At 45.1% G+C, this 17994-nt stretch overlaps 1 protein-coding gene across 1 annotated transcript in view; it reads left to right on the top strand.

The window, feature by feature from the left end:
* Nucleotides 1–17994, top strand: part of GRM4 (glutamate metabotropic receptor 4) — a 184375-nt gene that overhangs the window by 158626 nt on the left and 7755 nt on the right. Inside the window, exon 8 of the mRNA XM_044003040.1 lies at nt 16570–16816. Within this exon, the coding sequence (XP_043858975.1) occupies nt 16570–16816 (247 nt within the window). The remainder of the gene's footprint in view (nt 1–16569; nt 16817–17994) is intronic.

Genomic DNA, 17994 nt, shown 5'->3' with positions numbered 1-17994 from the left:
AGTGCTCTATCCACTTTACCACCCGGATGCCCAGAGATCACTTAGAGACCCCTTTATTTTATAAAGGAAGATAACTGAAGTCACAAAAAAGGAAATGATATAGCCTAAATCCACAGTAACAGACTCCAAATCCCCTGCTCTTTCCTTTATACCGTCTGGCAAACTCATTGGTCCTTGGGCATATAGAAATGACTGCTAGGATTAAATATGTTACACCTGAATAGGAGATGTGAAGGAAACAAATCAATTATTTGGCCCAAGCCAAAAAGAATGAAGGCTTCCTCAAACTGTTTTCAAGGCAGTTTGGTGATGGATTGGAATTAAAAAGAACCTTCCCGGGGCAGCTAGGTGGCGCAGTGGATAAAGCACTGGCTCTGGAGTCAGGAGGACCTGAGTTCAAATCTGGCCTCAGACACCTAACACTTCCTAGCTATATGACCCTGGGCAAGTCACTTAACCCCAATTGCCTCACCCCACCCCCAAAAAAAATTAAAAAAAAAAGAACCTTCCCAACCCAATCAAATCATACCTGAGAGCCCTTTCTCTTCTTAAAGATTACCCAATGGCCTATGTCCCATGTCCCCAGGGATTTGCTAAAACAGAGTTGAGCAGGATTGATAGAAATAGATTAATTTCATAGGGACGTTCTAAGGACAGTGCTTTGAGCCCAAAGGAATCTGGGAATCCATGGGTGTCAGATAGCAAGGCTGTCTAATCCAACCCTTTCATTTCACAAGAAGGGGGCATGATTTGCCCAAGGTCCCATGAGGGTAATTCGGGGCAGATCTAGGATTGAAACCTAGTTATCCAGAGTCCAGAACCGGTATTCTTTCCACAGTATCACCAATCCCAGAGATGAAGGCTTCCTGACCCACCTCCATCCCACTCTGCCTCTTAAGGCTTTCCAGTCTCCCTTCTCCCCCTTCCTCCATTGCTATTCTACTTAGGAGGCAGGATGCATTATCTTCAGGGCTCTAAGAAGGTTTAGAGGGGCAGCTAGGTTGCACAGTGGATAGAGCACCGACCCTGGAGTCAGGAGTACCTGAGTTCAAATCCGGCCTCAGACACTTAACACTTACTAGCTGTGTGACCCTGGGCAAGTCACTTAACCCCAATTACCTCATTTAAAAAAAAAAAAGGTTTAGAAAAATTGTGTCCCCTTGTAGCCCAACAGCAGAACTGACACAATGTACACTAGTCTCCCCTTAGCCCTCATGCCTTCTTCTCTTCAGAGAAACACAGACCTATAAGCCCTATGATTTTAAATCAGAGCCTCTGGGAATCAAATCCCCAAGCAGACAGTGATTGATGTTCAGAGGGTACCTGGCCTGGGGTCCATCAACAGCATCCTTCTCCCGAGGTCCCTTCTGCCCTATCCATCTCCCCCAGACTTTTGGAGACTACTGGAGGGGTCAGCACCCCAGAGTTGGAGCTGGAGATCTCCGCACTCTTGAATCCTATCTGATATTAAGTAATTATGTGACTGTGAGCAGGGCATTGCGCTTACTTCATCTTGAGAATGAGAATGATAAAACTTGTTCTACCAGTGTCATGAAGCCCACTGTTAATAGTAAAGCCATAGGGATGAGATCTGTATTTTCACTGGTCTAGGAAACCCCCGCCCACCAATGCAGATGGGCACCTCTGCAGTTTATGGACTTTCCTGGGAGCAGGCTGTGAACCCCGGGTTTCCTGGCTTCACAGCACTCCGCTGCAGCCTCTCTGTTCACAATAAAACTCTCTAGAAATGTGAGCTTTTATGATTACCTGGCACTCAACCCCTCACCACCTAGCCATCAAAGAGTGTACCCGCCCCCGGGCTAGGCATTGTATGTGAATACGGGGAATTAGAAGACACAATCCCTGCCTTCCAGGAGCTAGACAATACACACAGCTAGTACCTCACATAATAGAATGGATGGTAAGTTATTGCTCAATAGCTCAAGAGCCCAGAAAAAGAAGTCTCTGTTGGCTGGACTGAGCAGGGAATGCTTTGAGGGATGGGGAGATACCAGAGGGAAGGAATTTGCAGGAGGAGGTGCATTATGCTGTAGGGAGGATATTGGACCTTATCCATTAGGCAGGGAGATGCCTTGGAAGGTCTATTGTTCATCTTTACCACCCTTTCAGGAGGGAACCCAGAGCCCTTGCTCCATTCTGACCCTTGGGTCCATTCCTTACTCCCCAGCTGTTGTGATCGAGACCACTTCCAGTTCTACCTATCCCTTCCCATTCCCCATTCTATGTGTGGACATGACCACTGACACCATTTGAATAAACTTTGAGTCACTAACTACATTCCTTTCAGTAAGATGGTGGACCACTGAACCTTACCATCATCCCTGCTTCTTTACTCTCTAGACCCCTGGGCAGTGACATCAATAACCTGTAGATGTACCCTAGGCACTCCCAGGCATGGCCATCCATCTGGAACCTACACCCTTAAGACTACGGGGCTCTTTCCCTACAGATGAACCCTCTATGTAGTGTCTCCCCCAAATAAAATGTGAGCTCCCTAAGAACAGGGACTGTCTGGCTTCTCTTTAGGTACCCTTAACACTAGTACATAGTATTCACTTAATTAATGCTTTTGGGGGAGGGCAGTGAGGATTAAGTGACTTGCCCAGGGTCACACAACTAATAAGTGTCAAGTATCTGAGACTGGATATGAATTCAGGTCCTCCTGAATCCAGGGCTGGTGCTTTATCCACTGCAGCACCTATCTTCCCCTTAATTAATACTTTTTCATTCATTCTTTATCTGCAATAATGCAGATCAATAATGCCTCACTGCTGACTATTCTACAAAACAGTAAACTGAGAAGGGCTAATTTGCCCAAGTTCCCATACTAAGCCAATGGCACTGTCAGGACTAGAATCCAGGTCTCTTATTCCTGTCCATCTTTTTTTTTTTTTTTCTGGGAAATTCCCTCTGCTCATTGACCCACATAGTGACTGTTGAGTGTGTAAATCCTCATGATCTCTAAGCAATGGAGGGGAAAAACAAAAAAAAAACCCAATACTTTTCACTAAATTCCATTTGGTATAGTAGAAAGAGCACCAAATTGAGAGTGCTGAACCTGGAGTCAGGAAGACCTGGGTTCAAATATGACCTCAGATACCACCTGTGTGACTTTGGGTAAGTCACTCTACCTCCCTGGATCTCAGTTTCCTCATTTATAAGATGACGAGAATGGTAGATTAAATATTGTTCAGTCATTTCAGTCGTGTCTGATTCTTTGTAACCCCATTTGGGGTTTTCTTGACAAAGATATTGGAGTGGTTTGCCATTTCCTTCTCTGGCTCATTTTATAGATGAGGAAATTGAGGCAGAAAGAGTTAAGTGACTTGCCCAGGGTCACACAGCTAGTAAGTGTCTGAGGCTGGCACTTCCCTGTCCTCCCTCAAGTGGGGGCCAGGGGGTCCCTTGTCAAATCTCATACAGTCTATTTCCTCAACAGTTGATCTCCAATATCTCCACTCACCCAGCCACCATTCTAGGTTGGGCCCTCATCACATCTCCCTTAGACAACCGCAATAATCTTCCTTGTCTCTAGTCAGTCTGTCTCTCTCTCCCTCCCTCCCTCCCTCCCTCCCTCCCTCCCTCTCTCTCTCTCTCTCTCTCTCTTTCTCTCTCTGAAGCAAGGCTTAGCTCAGTAAAGAGCTCAATTCATTTGCTCCAGTTCCAGGAGAATTTCATGGCCACTGATCTCCAATCGCACATGGCCCCATTCTCTATATACATTTCCACACACACTCACATTCATATACATGTTCAAATTCGCACTCTTCCCAATATAGCTTGGGAAAGGTCAGGAGAAATTCCCAGGCATACTGCCTTAGAAAGGGACCCCTGGCTGAGATGATTACAGCATCATCTCCTCCTGCCAAGCTATTAGTGACAATTAATCCAACAGGCAGAGAAATGTTCTTTGAGAAACCTTTTCAAGTGCCAGGAAAGACCACAGTGGTCTGTGGGCAAGGGGGCAGGAGGCATGGAGGGAAATGCAGGGGGCCTCAGGGAGCCTCCAGAGCTTACAGAACATGCTGGCAGAAGGTCTCATTGGATCTCCTCAGGGATTTTCAGTACCCCCGCTGTGATCTTACTGGGCCTAGGGCACAAATGTTCTATGGTTGAGGACTGGGAACAGTCAGAACCTGAAAAGCCCTGCCTGGACAAGCAAGAGTAGGGGGCAGGGGACGGCAGGACAGGGAAATATGGAGCTAGAGGCTCACCCTTGTCCAGCTTGCTTTTTTGCCTCCGCAGCAGGGACTGTATTTCCCCCTGTCTCTAGTCTCTCTCCTCTCTAGTCCATCCTCCAGACAGATGCCAAACCAATATTCTTTTTTTCTTTCCTTTTTTTTTAGTGAGGCAATTGGGGTTAAGTGACTTGCCCAGGGTCACACAGCTAGTAAGTGTTAAGTGTCTGAGGCCGGATTTGAACTCAGGTACGCCTGACTCCAGGGCCGGTGCTCTATCCACTGCACCACCTAGCTGCCCCCAAACCAATGTTCTTTAATTATTATTTTTTTGTGTGTGGGGCAATTGGGGTTAAGTGACTTGCCCAGGGTCACACAGCTAGTAAGTGTTAAGTGTCTGAGGCCAGATTTGAACTCAGGTCCTCCTGACTTCAGGGCCAGTGCTCCCAAACCAATATTCTGAAAGTACAGGTCTGAGTGTGTTACTCCCTTGCTCAAAAGGATCTAGTGGCTCCCAATTGCCTCCAATAGGGGCAGCTAGGTGGCGCAGTGGATAAAGCACCGGCCCTGGATTCAGGAGTACCTGAGTTCAAATCCGACCTCAGACACTTGATACTTACTAGCTGTGTGACCCTGGGCAAGTCACTTAACCCCCATTGCCCCGCAAAAAAACCAAAACAAAAACCAATTGCCTCCAATATAAAATACAAACTCCTCTGTTTGGCATTTAAAACCCTTTACAATCTGTCCCTTGGCTGCTTTTATTACCATTTTATTGCATGATTCTCCCTCAGGAGTTCTACTTTCCAGTCAAATGGGTCAAGGTATTGCATTTCCTGCCTCCATGACTTTGCACACATTATTCCCCCATGGAGAAGGGGAGATGGTATATTCTCTTCTTCATCTCCATCTCTTAGTATTTCTCCCTTTATTTAAGGTTTACCTCAAGGGATGCCTCCTATACAAGGTCACTCCTGCTCTGACTCCCAACCTCCAGTTACTTATGCCCTTCCATCCCAAATTATTATACTCATTTGGGTTCAAGTTATTTACCCTCAATAGAAAACATGGTCCTTAAGAACAGGGACATTTTAATTTTTGTGTTCGTATTCTTAGTGACTAATACATAATTGGTGTGCCAACCAGTGAATGAATGCATGAATGAATGAATGAATGAAGTCAAGGGATAAAGTTGAATGTGGAGTTGGTAGGGCATAGTGTTGTGGTGATAGGATGAGGGGGATTAGAGTAGGTTGGTTCAGAACAGGGTGCCTGATTAGATTTGGAAATATCTGAAACCCAAGTCATTTTCTTTCTTTCTTTCTTTCTTTCTTTCTTTCTTTCTTTCTTTCTTTCTTTCTTTCTTTCTTTCTTTCTTTCTTTCTTTCTTTCTTTCTTTCTTTCTTTCTTTCTTTCTTTCTTTCTTTCTTTCTTTCTTTCTTTCTTTCTTTCTTTCCAGGGCAATGAAGGTTAAGTGACTTGCCCAGGGTCACACAGCTAGTAAGTGTCAAGTGTCTGAGGCTGGATTTGAACTCAGTTCCTCCTGAATCCAGGGCCACCGCTTTATCCACTGTGCCACCTAGCTGCCCCACCCCCAAGTCATTTTCTAATGAAAGCATTACAGGGGAGAGGAGAGGTGGTAGAAATGAACTCTATCCCCTCTCCTCCCTTGGCTACCACTTGGGGGAGGACAGGGAAGGGGGGTGGTTATGTGGATAAATGGAAGGTGGAGACTTGGGTGGATAAGAGTTAGGATGGAAAAGATTGGGTGGGGAGTGAGGACATGAGGGAGGGTGAGAAGATGGGATAAATGGATGGATGTTGGGGGATGAGGTGATTGAGGAGGTGGAGCCGTGAGAAATTTGGAATGGAGGACAGGAAGGTGTGGAGATGGGGTGAGAGAGATGGTGAAAGGAAGAGTCAGTTAAATGAAGAGAAAATAGAGAATAGAAGGGTTGGAATATTTTGGTGGGGAGGTAGGATAGAGATGGTCAGAGGGAGTTAAAAGGCTAGATAGAGAGCTGGGGACCTTGGACAACTCCTAACAACCCAGAACACTGGAGAGGGGGCTTTCTTTAGACTCCACGGGAAGAAAGAGGCAAGACAAGAGTGAGACCTTTTTTTTCCCCAACCATACCTTGTCCAGGGACCAGCATCCCAGCTGTAGGGTAGAGAAGCTACAACAAGCTGAGGAGAAAGATAGTATTCTAGCCCTTGTGGTGGGTATAGCACTGGATCTGAAGTCAGAAAAACTTTGCATTTGAGTCCTGTGTGACTTACTTGCTGTGTGACCCTGGACAAGTCACCTCTCTGGGCTTCACTTTCTTTATCTGTAAAATGAGAGGGGTGAAATCAATTACTTCTAAGATCCCTTCAAGCTTGAAATCTATGATGCTATAATCTGGTCTCTCCCTTCCTAATAATAATAATAACAATAATAATACCACACATGAACATAAGCCTTTATGGTCCAGAATGTACTTTTTTCACAATAGGCCATTTCATAAATGAGGACACTTGGCCCAGGGAGAGGAGGCTCTCTGAGAAAGGCCACAGTTACATCTCTTGTTGGTGACAGACCCAGGCCCAGAACCAAGTCTTATGACTGCCAGCCTAGTGTTCTTTTCCCCATGCCAACATGACTTGCTATCCAAACAACCCCCTTGCCATCCTCCTGGTTTTTCCAGGCCCTGCCTCAATTTTCTTTTCTTTTCTTTTTTTTTTTAAGCACATGGCCAACTCACTTCCCTGCTTCTAGGCTGTAATTAGTAGCCAGGTTCCTTAACTTGGCTTCCACTATGAGCAATTAGCCGATTTCCTGTGTTTCTGTAACAATAGGCCTGTCAATTTCTGGTTAATGAGCCATAGGGGAGGTAAGATTATCTTGTTCCACGTGGTGAGGACACATTTCAGGCCCTGGGAGCTCCTTGGACCTCCTGCTGGATCCCTCATCTTTTCCTCAGTGGCAGGTTGGTGATCCCACCTTCATCCTAGACCACTGAGGTCCCACCATGCTGATCCCTGCAGCATCACTTCCAGTCTGTGTAGGCCAGGGGATCAGAGGGAAGAAGGAGAAGCCGGGGCTGAGCACTAGGCTACAGTCCCATCGTCTGTGGCCCCTCACTCCCCAAGGAATCTTGCTGGCAGCCCTAGGAGGACCTCAGAGATCATCCTCCTTCAAGATGAGGACTGAGGCTCCGGGCGGGGGGCTAGGTCCTGTAACAAATCAGTGTTCTGTACATGGCAAAGCCATACATTATAAAAATGAGCAGTCCAGAAGTAAAATCTCAGTCACAGATGCAGACAGAGCTTGAAGGACACTCATGGGCCAGAGCCCAGCACCCTCATTTTTACAGATGAAGAAATGGAGGCCCCAGGGAGGTTAGCTGATTTGGAAGGACCCCACCCCCACCCCCACCCCCATCCCTTTTTCCCTCTTCCACAACTGTGGCTTGGGTCCCCAGTGAGGCAGTGGGGATAAATCCTCTATGATGTCCACTGTTAGAGGTGGCACATACATACCAATCCTTATTATTATATGATGTGCTATATATGTATATAATATTATATACCACTACATAGCATGCTTTATTATTATTACATAAATACCATATAATATATGTATATGATATATATACACACACCATTCCTTATTATTATATAACACTATATATGTATGATATATTGTTATATCATTCCTTATTATTATATAATATATAATATAATACATCATTCCTTATTATTCTTTTCATATTTTTTATCTGTTTAATAATACTAATAGCTAACATTTAAATAGTGCCTACTATGCACCAGGCACTGTGTTAAGTGCTTTACAAATATTATCTCATTTGATCTTCACAACAACCTGGGGAGGTGGGTGCTATTATTATCCCCATTTTGCAGGTGAGGAAATTGAGGCAAACAGAGGTTAAATCATTTGCCCAGGGTCACACAGCAAATAAGTGCCTGAGGCTAGATTTGAACTTGGGTTTTTCCGACCCTGGGGCCAGAACTTTATTTCTCTTTCCCATTCTTTTTCTATTTCTATCTCCCCTAGTTGGAATCAGGATTCTAACCAGGCCTTCTGACTCAGCCTGCACTGTATACTAGCAAGATACTGTGCTAGTATACAGCCTACAAGTATCTTGCCTTTTTTTTTTTTTTTTGGTCTGGGCCTGTGATTTCATCGGTTTAAGAAATCCTCAATTAACAGTAGAAGGAAGGACCTGGAGTTAAGGAAGACCTGTTTTCAAATCCCTTCCTGATCTGTGTGACCCTGGACAAGTCACTGAAACTCTCTGAGCCTCAGTTTTCTCATCTGTAAAATGGGGTGGAGGGGCAGACACAAAAGTCAGTTCCAAGTCTAGCATCTAAGTGCCTGGTGTGTGCCAAAGCACTCCACAAACTTCTTCGATGATGGAGATGGGCAAGTCAGTTGCAACTTACTGACTTAATAGGACTGCCTGGCAGTGCTACTAGCTTCAGTGACCTTCCCTGAGTCACATAGCCAGCCTGTATTGGTCAGCATTTGAACCCACTTCTTGTTGAGTGCAAAGGCAGCACTCTATTGTACCATTTCTCACATATGGTAGGCATTTAATAAATGTTTGTAGAATTGAATTTTTGAATTGAACCCAGGGCATCCAGAGCCAATCCCCTGGCACTAGCTTTTCTGAGTTGGCACTGCCTCTGGCCTAGGAGAGCCAGAAAGGCTGCTAAGTGACTAGAGGTGGGGGAGGCCTTGCCAGAGAGGGAAGAAAGGAAGGAAGGCAAGAGGGAAGGAAAGATGGAGGGATCCCTGCTAGGGAGAAAGGTAGGGAGGAACAAGGAGGCGGGATGGCAGGATGGGGATTGACGAGCACTGCCTGGAAGGCCCCACTATTGAAAAATGGATTATCCGACACCCAGATTAATGGGCTTTCATTTTGCTAAACATCTGTCACCGTTAGTCCTGGATAGTGAGCGTGAAATTAGTTTTGACTGTGGAGAGGCGTGGACCTGGTGGGCTATGTGACTTACATGCCAACTGGCTGGGCGAGAGCTGCCAGGGCAGGGGTCCAAGGCCCCTAAACCTGATGGTCATCTCAGGAGAGGAAGGTGGATCAGGAGACCAGAGAGAGAAGGGGACGAAGCACAGAGAGCCTGGGAGCCGTGTTGATCTAGCAGCTGGGCATAGAAGGAGTTTGGGCAGTGCTGGGGGATGAAATTAGGTTCCAGTTCATTCCAGTGGGCATTTATTTTGTAAAGTACTTAAGCACAGTGCTTGACACATAGTAGGCATTATATAAATGCTCATTCCCTCCCTTTATGGAGCACCTCATTCACCATGTGCCTAGCCTCATCTGTTCCAGATACTGTGGGAGATACAGAAGGATAAAGCCCAGTGTTTTGATGGAATAATGGAATTTGAGAGTTAGAAAGCCCAGTCTAGTCCAAGCTGTAAAAAAGAATCCCCACTACCACAAAGACCCTTGCCTTGAAGTCGAGGAGACCTGAGTTCAAATCCTGCCTCACAGGCTTACTAGCTGGGCAAGTCACTTAATCTCGTCAGTTTCCTCATCTGTAACATGAGGGGAAAGAACTTATTGACCCTTTAAGGTCCTTTCCAGCTCTAAATAAATCTATGATCCTATGTGTCTTAGAAACACGATACTTGACTAGTTGTCACCTAGCTTTTGCTCAAATACCACCTTCAGAAGGTGGATTGTTGAGAGCAGGGAGAGGTTTTCAGTAAGAAGGTTTGGGTTTTTTTTTCAGGACAATGAGGGTTAAGTGACTTGCCCAGGGTCACACAGCTAATAAGTGTCAAGTGTTTGAGGTCAGATTTGAACTCAGGTCCTCCTGAATCCAGGGCCAGTGCTTTATCCTCTGCACCACCTAGCTGCCCCAGGGAGAGGTTTTCAGAACCTGTATGTGTCAGAGGTGGGATTTGAAATCAGGTTTTTAGGGCTCTTAATCCTCTCTCTTTATCAACTACACTATGTTGCTTCTCACTCTGTGTGTGTGTGTGACAGAGAAGGAGGGGGAGAGAGAGGAGAGTGAGAAAGAGAAAGGGAGGGAGAGAAAGGGGGGAAGAAGGGAGAGAAGAGAAAGAGAGAGAGAGGCGAGGGAGGCAGAGAAAGAGGAAGAAGAGGAAGGGAGAGAGAATGGGGAGAAAGGGAGGGGGAGAGAGAAGAGGAGAGGGAGGGAAGGAGGGGGCAGAAAAAGAAAAGAAAGGGAGAGGGAGGGAGTAAGGGAGGGAGGGAGGGAGGGAGAGAGAGAGAGAGAGAGAGAGAGAGAGAGAGAGAGAGAGAGAGAGATGATAGAGTTCAGATCTGTGATTTCACCTGTGTAAGAAACTTGGGATGTGGCTGGAACCTCCAGGAACTCATTACCTTAGAGAGTTGCCTGTGACTCAGAGGACGTAGGAGATCAAGCCCCTAATTCTCTTCCTTCAGTCACAACAGGGAGGTTTCTCCTTCAGTAGAGCATTTTACACTGTTAAAAAGTACTTTCTCATCACTGTCTCGTGACAATCCTGGGAGTGCTATCAGTTTCATTTTATAGAGCTGGGACCTGAGAGGCAGACTAAAGAAGTGACTTGCCCACAGCGAGGGGCACACAGTGAGTCAGTGTGGCAGCGACAGGACCACCACCCACCAGGTTTATTTCTGAAGGTTTTTTTTTTCTATTATAGCTCACAGTCCTTCCCCTCCACCCTTCCTGCCCTTGTCTTGACATTTATCCAGGGGAAGCTCCCTGAGAATTCAGATGTCCTTTTTTTTTGTTTTTGTTTTTTGTTTTGTTTTTGTTTTGGGTTTGGTTTTTTTTTTTTTGCAGGCAATGGGGGTTAAGTGACTTGCACAGGGTCACACAGCTAGTAAGTATCAAGTGTCTGAGGCCGGATCTGAACTCAGGTACTCCTGAATCCAGGGCCGGTGCTTTAACCACTGCTCCATCTAGCTGCCCCCAAATTCAGATGTTCTTTTACCAAGTATAGATGAAGAAACCATGGGGTCAGCCCCAGGATCTCTCTGTGCCTGTCTCTCTTTTCTTTGCTCTATTCTCTCTTTCCTTCTCCCTTCTTCCTGTCTTTTTCTCCATCTTTCTTCTCTCTCGGTGTCTTTCTGTGTCTCTTTCTCTTTCTCACACACACACACCCAACTCCACTGAGTACAGAAAGCCTGTGGCAGCCAAGTATCTGAGAGAAAGGGTCTATTCCTCCCTTTGTCATCTCAACCATCCACTTTTATCCATTTTTGGGGGGCGGGGCAGTGGGGGTTAAGTGACTTTCCCAGGGCCACACAGCTAGTAAGTGTCAAGTGTCTGAGGCCGGATTTGAACTCAGGTCCTCCTGAATCCAGGGCTGGTGCTTTATCCACTGCACCACCTAGCTGCCCCTAATTCTATCCATTTTATTAATATGGTTCCTAAAAGCTAACCATGCTCAAGGCACCAGGGGTAGCACAGTTTCTGACCTCAATTAGCCAACACCTTGGTCCAGGGGAAAGCATAACAGCTCTGAAGTCAGAGAGCAGGAATTCAAATGATGCCCATGTGATCTTGGGAAAGACCTTTGTTACCTCATGTGTAAAAACAGGAAGCTGACCCAATGGCCTCAGAAGTCCCTTCCAGCTCAAAACCTATGACCTATCATCTCATAGAACAGTAGAGAGCATAGATTTAAGAAGAGGGTCAGTTAGGTGGCCCAATGGATAGAGCAAAGACCCTGAAGTTGGGAGGACCTGAATTCAAATCTCACCTCAGACACTAGCTCAAGTCACTTAACCTCAATTGCCTTAAAAACATCCAGGGTCATCTTCAGCCACCTTGATGATATCTTGCCACTGGACCCAGAAGGCTGTGTAGGAGAGAGCCCTCCCTCGTTTCAATCCAATTCACTGTGAGTCGTGACATAACCCCAAGGTCATGGTCCTCTTTGAGAATGAAGGACAAACAATAGGAGATTTAAGGACATCTGACCTGGCTTTTTTTAAGGGCAATCAGGGATAAGTAACTTGCTGAGTGTCACATAACTAGTAAGTATCTGAGGCTGGATTTGAACTCAGGTCCTCCTGACTCCAGTCCCAGTGCTCTATCACCTAGCTACCACCTAGCAGCCACCTGGCTTTGAACACTGGCTCCTATACTTTCTAGCTCTGTGACCACGGGAAAATCACATCCTCTTTGAAGATCAGTTTTGTCAGTGATTTATGAATCGACTCCATTTGGGTCTTCTTGGCAAAGACACTGAAGTGGTTTTCCATTTCCTTCTCCAGCTCATTTTTACAGATGAGGAGATGGAGGCAAAAAGCATTAAGTGACTTGCCCAGGGTCACATAGCTAGTAAGTGTTAGAGGTCAGATTTGAACCCAGCTCTTCCTGACTCCAGGCCCGGCACCACCTAGCTGCCTGAAGATCAGTTTCCTTATCTGTAAAATGGCAATGATAACACTTACACTACCTACCTCATAGGGTTGTTATGGAGAAAGGCCTGTAGAATCTTGAAAGTCCCGTAGAAGTGGAAGCTCTCAGTAGTGGAGTGAGAGATATCCTGATATAATAATTCAGAATGCCATTAAGTTCTCAGGAGAGGGCAAAGAGAGTGGCTAGAGATCTGAAGAGGTAGAGATAATTACTGCCTGAGGAGATGGCACCTGGTCTAGACCTTGAAGGATGTGAAGAATATCAGGAAAGGGAGACAGAATGGAAAAGCATTCTTGGCCTGGGGTGATGGTGTACCCAAAGATGCTGAGGAAGGCAAGGGCAGAGTGACCTTGGTGAGTAATGATAGTAGCTAGCATTTATATAGCACTTTAAAAGTTTGGAAAGTACAACAACCCTGGGAGATAGATGCTATTATTATCCCCATTTGGCACATGAGGAAACTGAAGCAGATATTGGTCAGATGACTTGCCTAGGATCACACAACTAGTAATTTCCTGAGGCTAGATCTGAACTCAGGTCTTTCTGATCTCAGGCCTAGCATCTATTCACTATTCCACCTAGCTAGTAGTCCAGTTGGGCTGAAGCCAACTGTGTACAAAAGGGAATATCATGTGATGTGTGTTGGAGCCGAGGGCCCAGACCTCCAGGGTAAGGGCTTGTTATTTATTTAGTAGAGAAGGGAGAGCCATTGAAATTTTGTTACCTCTTCTCTGGTCCTCAGACTCTTACTGACTGTGTGATGATGGGCAAGTCATTTAACCTGTTTGCCTCAATTTCCTCAACTGTAAAATGAGCTGGAGAAGGAAATGGCAAAACACTCCAGTATCTTTTCCAAGAGAACCCCAAATGGGGTCATGAAGAATCCGACATGACTGAAATGATTGAACAACAACCACAAAAGTAGTAGTAGTAGTAGTAATAGTAGTAGTAGTAGTAGCAGCAGCAGCAGTAGTGGTAGTAGAAACTGTTTACTACTAAACCTAGTAATATTGCTGAGGTGTATAAGGGATGTAAGAGAAATAGGAAACATAGTGCCTGCCCTCAGGGAGCTCACCATCTAATCATGAAGACAAGACACAAGTACATGAAAAGAGTTATCAACACATGTTCCTATAGGGTTGATATAACTCAGTGATCAGTACTTATAGGTCCACAGGAACTCTGACTAAGGAGGCTTGATCTCAGTGGGCTTATCTGACAGTCCATAAACTAGCATTCATTAAGCACCTAGTATTTGCCTGAAGCTGGGGGTACAATGACCAAAAATAAAAGTCTGTGACTTGAAGGAGCCTTGGATGGCCAGAGAAGGCTTTCTGAAGGAGGAGTGGGACACACATCGAGTTGTCAGAGTCTAAATTTGAACTGGAGACTTCCTGACTCCAAGTCCAACATGAGTTGCCTCAATAGATACTTGAATTGAATGAAATTGAATTGACTCCCTGGACCACAGAGCCTCTTGCTCTCTCCTCCTAATACCCTAATAAATTCCCCTAATTCCTCATCAGACTCAGTGTTGGAACCCTCGTCACTAGCCTGTGGTTACCCCCAACCAAAGCCCACCCAAGGCAGTTGTCCCTCCAAAGAAGAGGAAAGGCAACAGACATACAGAGAGATTGGGAGCATTTCTGAGCTGGAGGCCGGGCTGGGTAGGGAGGGACTCGGTGTGGGCAGAATTGGACTCAGGTTGGAAGGTTTAAAAATTGAGTTACTTCTTGTCCAAATGAGGCTTTGAGCCACTTCTTTTCTCAAGGGACTAGACTTATAACTACATGTGTATCTAGGAGCCCCGGAGAGCAGCATTTTCTGGCCTTATAAATATGTGCATTTATAAAAAGGAGAGTGGGAAATCTCTTGTTATACTCCCCTTTGTGTTGTGCCCTAGGCGGTTACCTCTCCTGCTTACCCCTGGGTCCCTCTTCGCTCCCAAGCATTTATATAGCACCTGCTCTATGCTGGGTTCTGTGCTAAATACTTTATAAATATTATCTCATTTGAGATCAATAAATCAATGCCCATTGAAATGAATTGGAACTAATTCTACCAATGCTACCTACTACCATCCCCCACTGCTGCCCAGACTCCTTCCATGCCCAGCATTACTACCAGCCTCCCTATGTGCCCTTCTCTGGTCCCTTGGTCAGATTATATATAGAGATATAAATATTTATCCATTTATCTCTATATATTTTTATCCAGACAGAGATCTAGAAATATGTTTATATATAGATATATGTAGAGATAGAAAGACCATATATGATATAAAGATATAGACATATAGAAAGAATATATCTCTATATAATATTAGTACATCATAGTATACTATTATAAATAATCTAACATATACTATCTATTATAATATAATAGTATGATATATTATATAAATTTATTATATACGAACTCAGGTACTCCTGAATCCAGGGCCAGTGCTCTATCCACTGTGCCACCTAGCTGCCCCCAATAGGTACATTTTAATGGGAATCTTTGGGAGACAGGGATTACCTCAGAAGAGTTACTCTAATGGAGAGATATCAGGGCAATGGGAAATGTCTGATATTACACATAATATTTATATATAATTATATGTAAATATCTGTATCTTTTTCTATGATAATAATGGTACTGTTGTTTTGCAGATCAAATTAGATTACATATATAGAGTCACATATATGGATATATACACACATATAGATAATATATATGGATATATGCACATACATATAATATATAATGAAATTATTTAACAAGATGTAAAATTATAAATGATATAATGATATATTATTATAAGATCTTTTAAATTATAAATATTATTATTATATAGATCTATATCTCATTTCATCCTCACAATAACCCTGAGAAGTAGGTACTGCTATTATTATCTTCATTTTAAAGCAACTGAGGCAAACTGGTTAAGTGACTTGCCCAGGGTCACACAGCTAGTAAGTAGTTGAAGCCAGATTTAAACTCAGGTCTTCCTGATTCCAGGCCCAGCATTCTATCCACTGTACCGCCTAGTAGTGGTGCATATACTCCAATCTATCCTTCATACCCCCATCAAAATCATCTTTGTGCGTAGATCTCATGAGGTCAACTCCTCTGATCAAACAATTTAAGTGAGTCCCCAATGTCAGTCAAATAAAAAGGAGCTACCATTTCCCCGTTTTTAAGGCCCTTTACAGTCTCACGTTCTTCCCCTCCATATCCTCTACATTCCAGCTGGACCAGTTCATTGTCACCTAAGGATACTCTGTTCCCTCTGGCTGATACTGCTCTCTGTACCTGCAATGTTTCACCTTCCCCTTCTTCATTTTACTTATTCTTTAGGGATAACTTAAATGCTCCTTCCTCCATAGAGCCTTCTGCGATTTCTCCCCCACTCTCATACCTTAAAAAGTGCTTCTCCCCCATACCTTCTAAGTGTGTTTAACCTCTAATACCGCTTGTTATGATCTGTGTGTGTGTCTTATTCATTTAATAGACCATGTTTCATGAGGGTAAGGGCTGGGAACTAGCTAAATCTTGTATCTTCCCTAATATAGTGTCAGTCAGCAAGTTTCTGAACATTTATTAAGTACCTATTGTATGCCAGTCACTGTACACTCTTTCATTTAAGAAGTATTTTATGAAATGCCTACTACATGCCTGGTACTACACTAGGCACTGGGGGATAGGCACTTGACTCTCAAAAAGCTTACCTCTATTGAGGGGAAACAACATAAACACAGAAAAGTCAATCAAATATATGCAAAGTAGACATTGAGTAATTTGGGGGTGGGATTAAGATGGGTTTTCTGTAGGAGGTTGAGCTAAGCATTGAAGACAGCTAAGGGGGAGGTGGAGGGAGTTTAATCCAACCTGGGAATGAATGAATGAATGAATGGAGGTGGCCCACTCTGAGCCCTGGAGCCCTTCTCTGATGCTTTCCCCCCTCCCTCCTCTTCCCCAGCTGTACATCCAGACAACAACGCTGACCGTCTCAGTGAGCCTGAGCGCCTCCGTATCCCTGGGGATGTTGTACATGCCCAAGGTCTATATTATCCTCTTCCACCCTGAGCAGAACGTACCCAAGCGCAAACGAAGCCTCAAGGCCGTAGTCACAGCTGCCACCATGTCCAACAAGTTCACGCAGAAGGGGAGCTTCCGACCCAATGGGGAGGCCAGGTCCGAGCTCTGTGACAACCTGGAGTCCCAAGGTGAGCTCCTGTGCCCTGGGACCCTAGAAGAACTCTACCAGGAGCCCTTGAGGACAGAGGCGGAATGTGGGGCAGGGTTGGTGGAGGTGGAATCCTGACTCCTCAGACATGGGAGAATGAGGAGAAGCTTAGCTGGGAGCACGGTCCCAGGAAGGGGGTCCCAGGGAGGGGAACCATGTGGTAGCCTCACTGCTCTGAGGCCACAAAGAAGAGATGAGTCTGGGTAGGTCAATGTGGGCAGGTCTAGGTACGTGCAGTGTGGTTTGTGGATTATGGAGAAAATCTAGCCCTTATATCAGACATTTCCCATTGCCCTGATATCTCTCCATTAGAGTAACCCTTCTGAGGTAAGCCCTGTCTCCCAAAGACTCCCATTAAAATGTACCTATTGGGGGCAGCTAGGTGGCACAGTGGATAGAGCACCGGCCCTGGATTCAGGAGTACCTGAGTTCAAATCTGGCCTCAGACACTTGACACTTACTAGCTGTGTGACCCTGGGCAAGTCACTTAACCCTCATTGCCCAGCAAACAAAACAAAAAACAACAACAAAATGTACCTATTACCTGGGAGGGGTGGATTTGGCTGATCCAGAGTATCTATACAGAACCACACAGCTAGAAGGGACCTTACACATTTTTAGTCCAGCCCATCTAAATGATCAGGAGAGGAAACTAACACCTAGAGAAAGGATGTAACTTGTCCGGGTTGACATGGCTGGTTCACCATAGAATTAAGACTCAACCCCAGGTCACCTAATTCCTAGTCCTACAGTCCTTCCCCTGTATCATGTTGTCCCATTCCCCCAGAGTTTGTATATAGGCAGTCAGGATACCCCTTTCCCACTCCCCAATTTATTTCACTGGGAGCAGGCCTCAGGGGGTGGAAGATTACCTCTCACAGGCCCTTCCTGCTTCAGCATTCTGGGTGATTCATCTCTCCCTCTCCCTCGCTGGCTCCTTTCCCGTTCAAAGCATAACAACTCACTTTGTCTGGGGCTTCATCATTTCCAGACCACTTTCCCATTCATCATCTTATCTGAGCACTCAACAACATCCTAACAACTCTTGGGGGCAGGTGGGAGTGGTGTGACCCCCCCCTCCCATTTTACAGATGAAGAAACTGAGCCCCAGACGAGAGAAGTATGCCAAGTTCTACCGGTAGCTAGGACTGGGTCTCC

The sequence above is a fragment of the Dromiciops gliroides genome, chromosome 4 (genome assembly GCF_019393635.1).
Source record: "Dromiciops gliroides isolate mDroGli1 chromosome 4, mDroGli1.pri, whole genome shotgun sequence".
In the NCBI taxonomy this organism is placed as follows: domain Eukaryota; kingdom Metazoa; phylum Chordata; class Mammalia; order Microbiotheria; family Microbiotheriidae; genus Dromiciops; species Dromiciops gliroides.
Note: the sequence above shows the minus strand (reverse complement) of the source record. Positions and strands in the feature narration are given on the sequence as shown.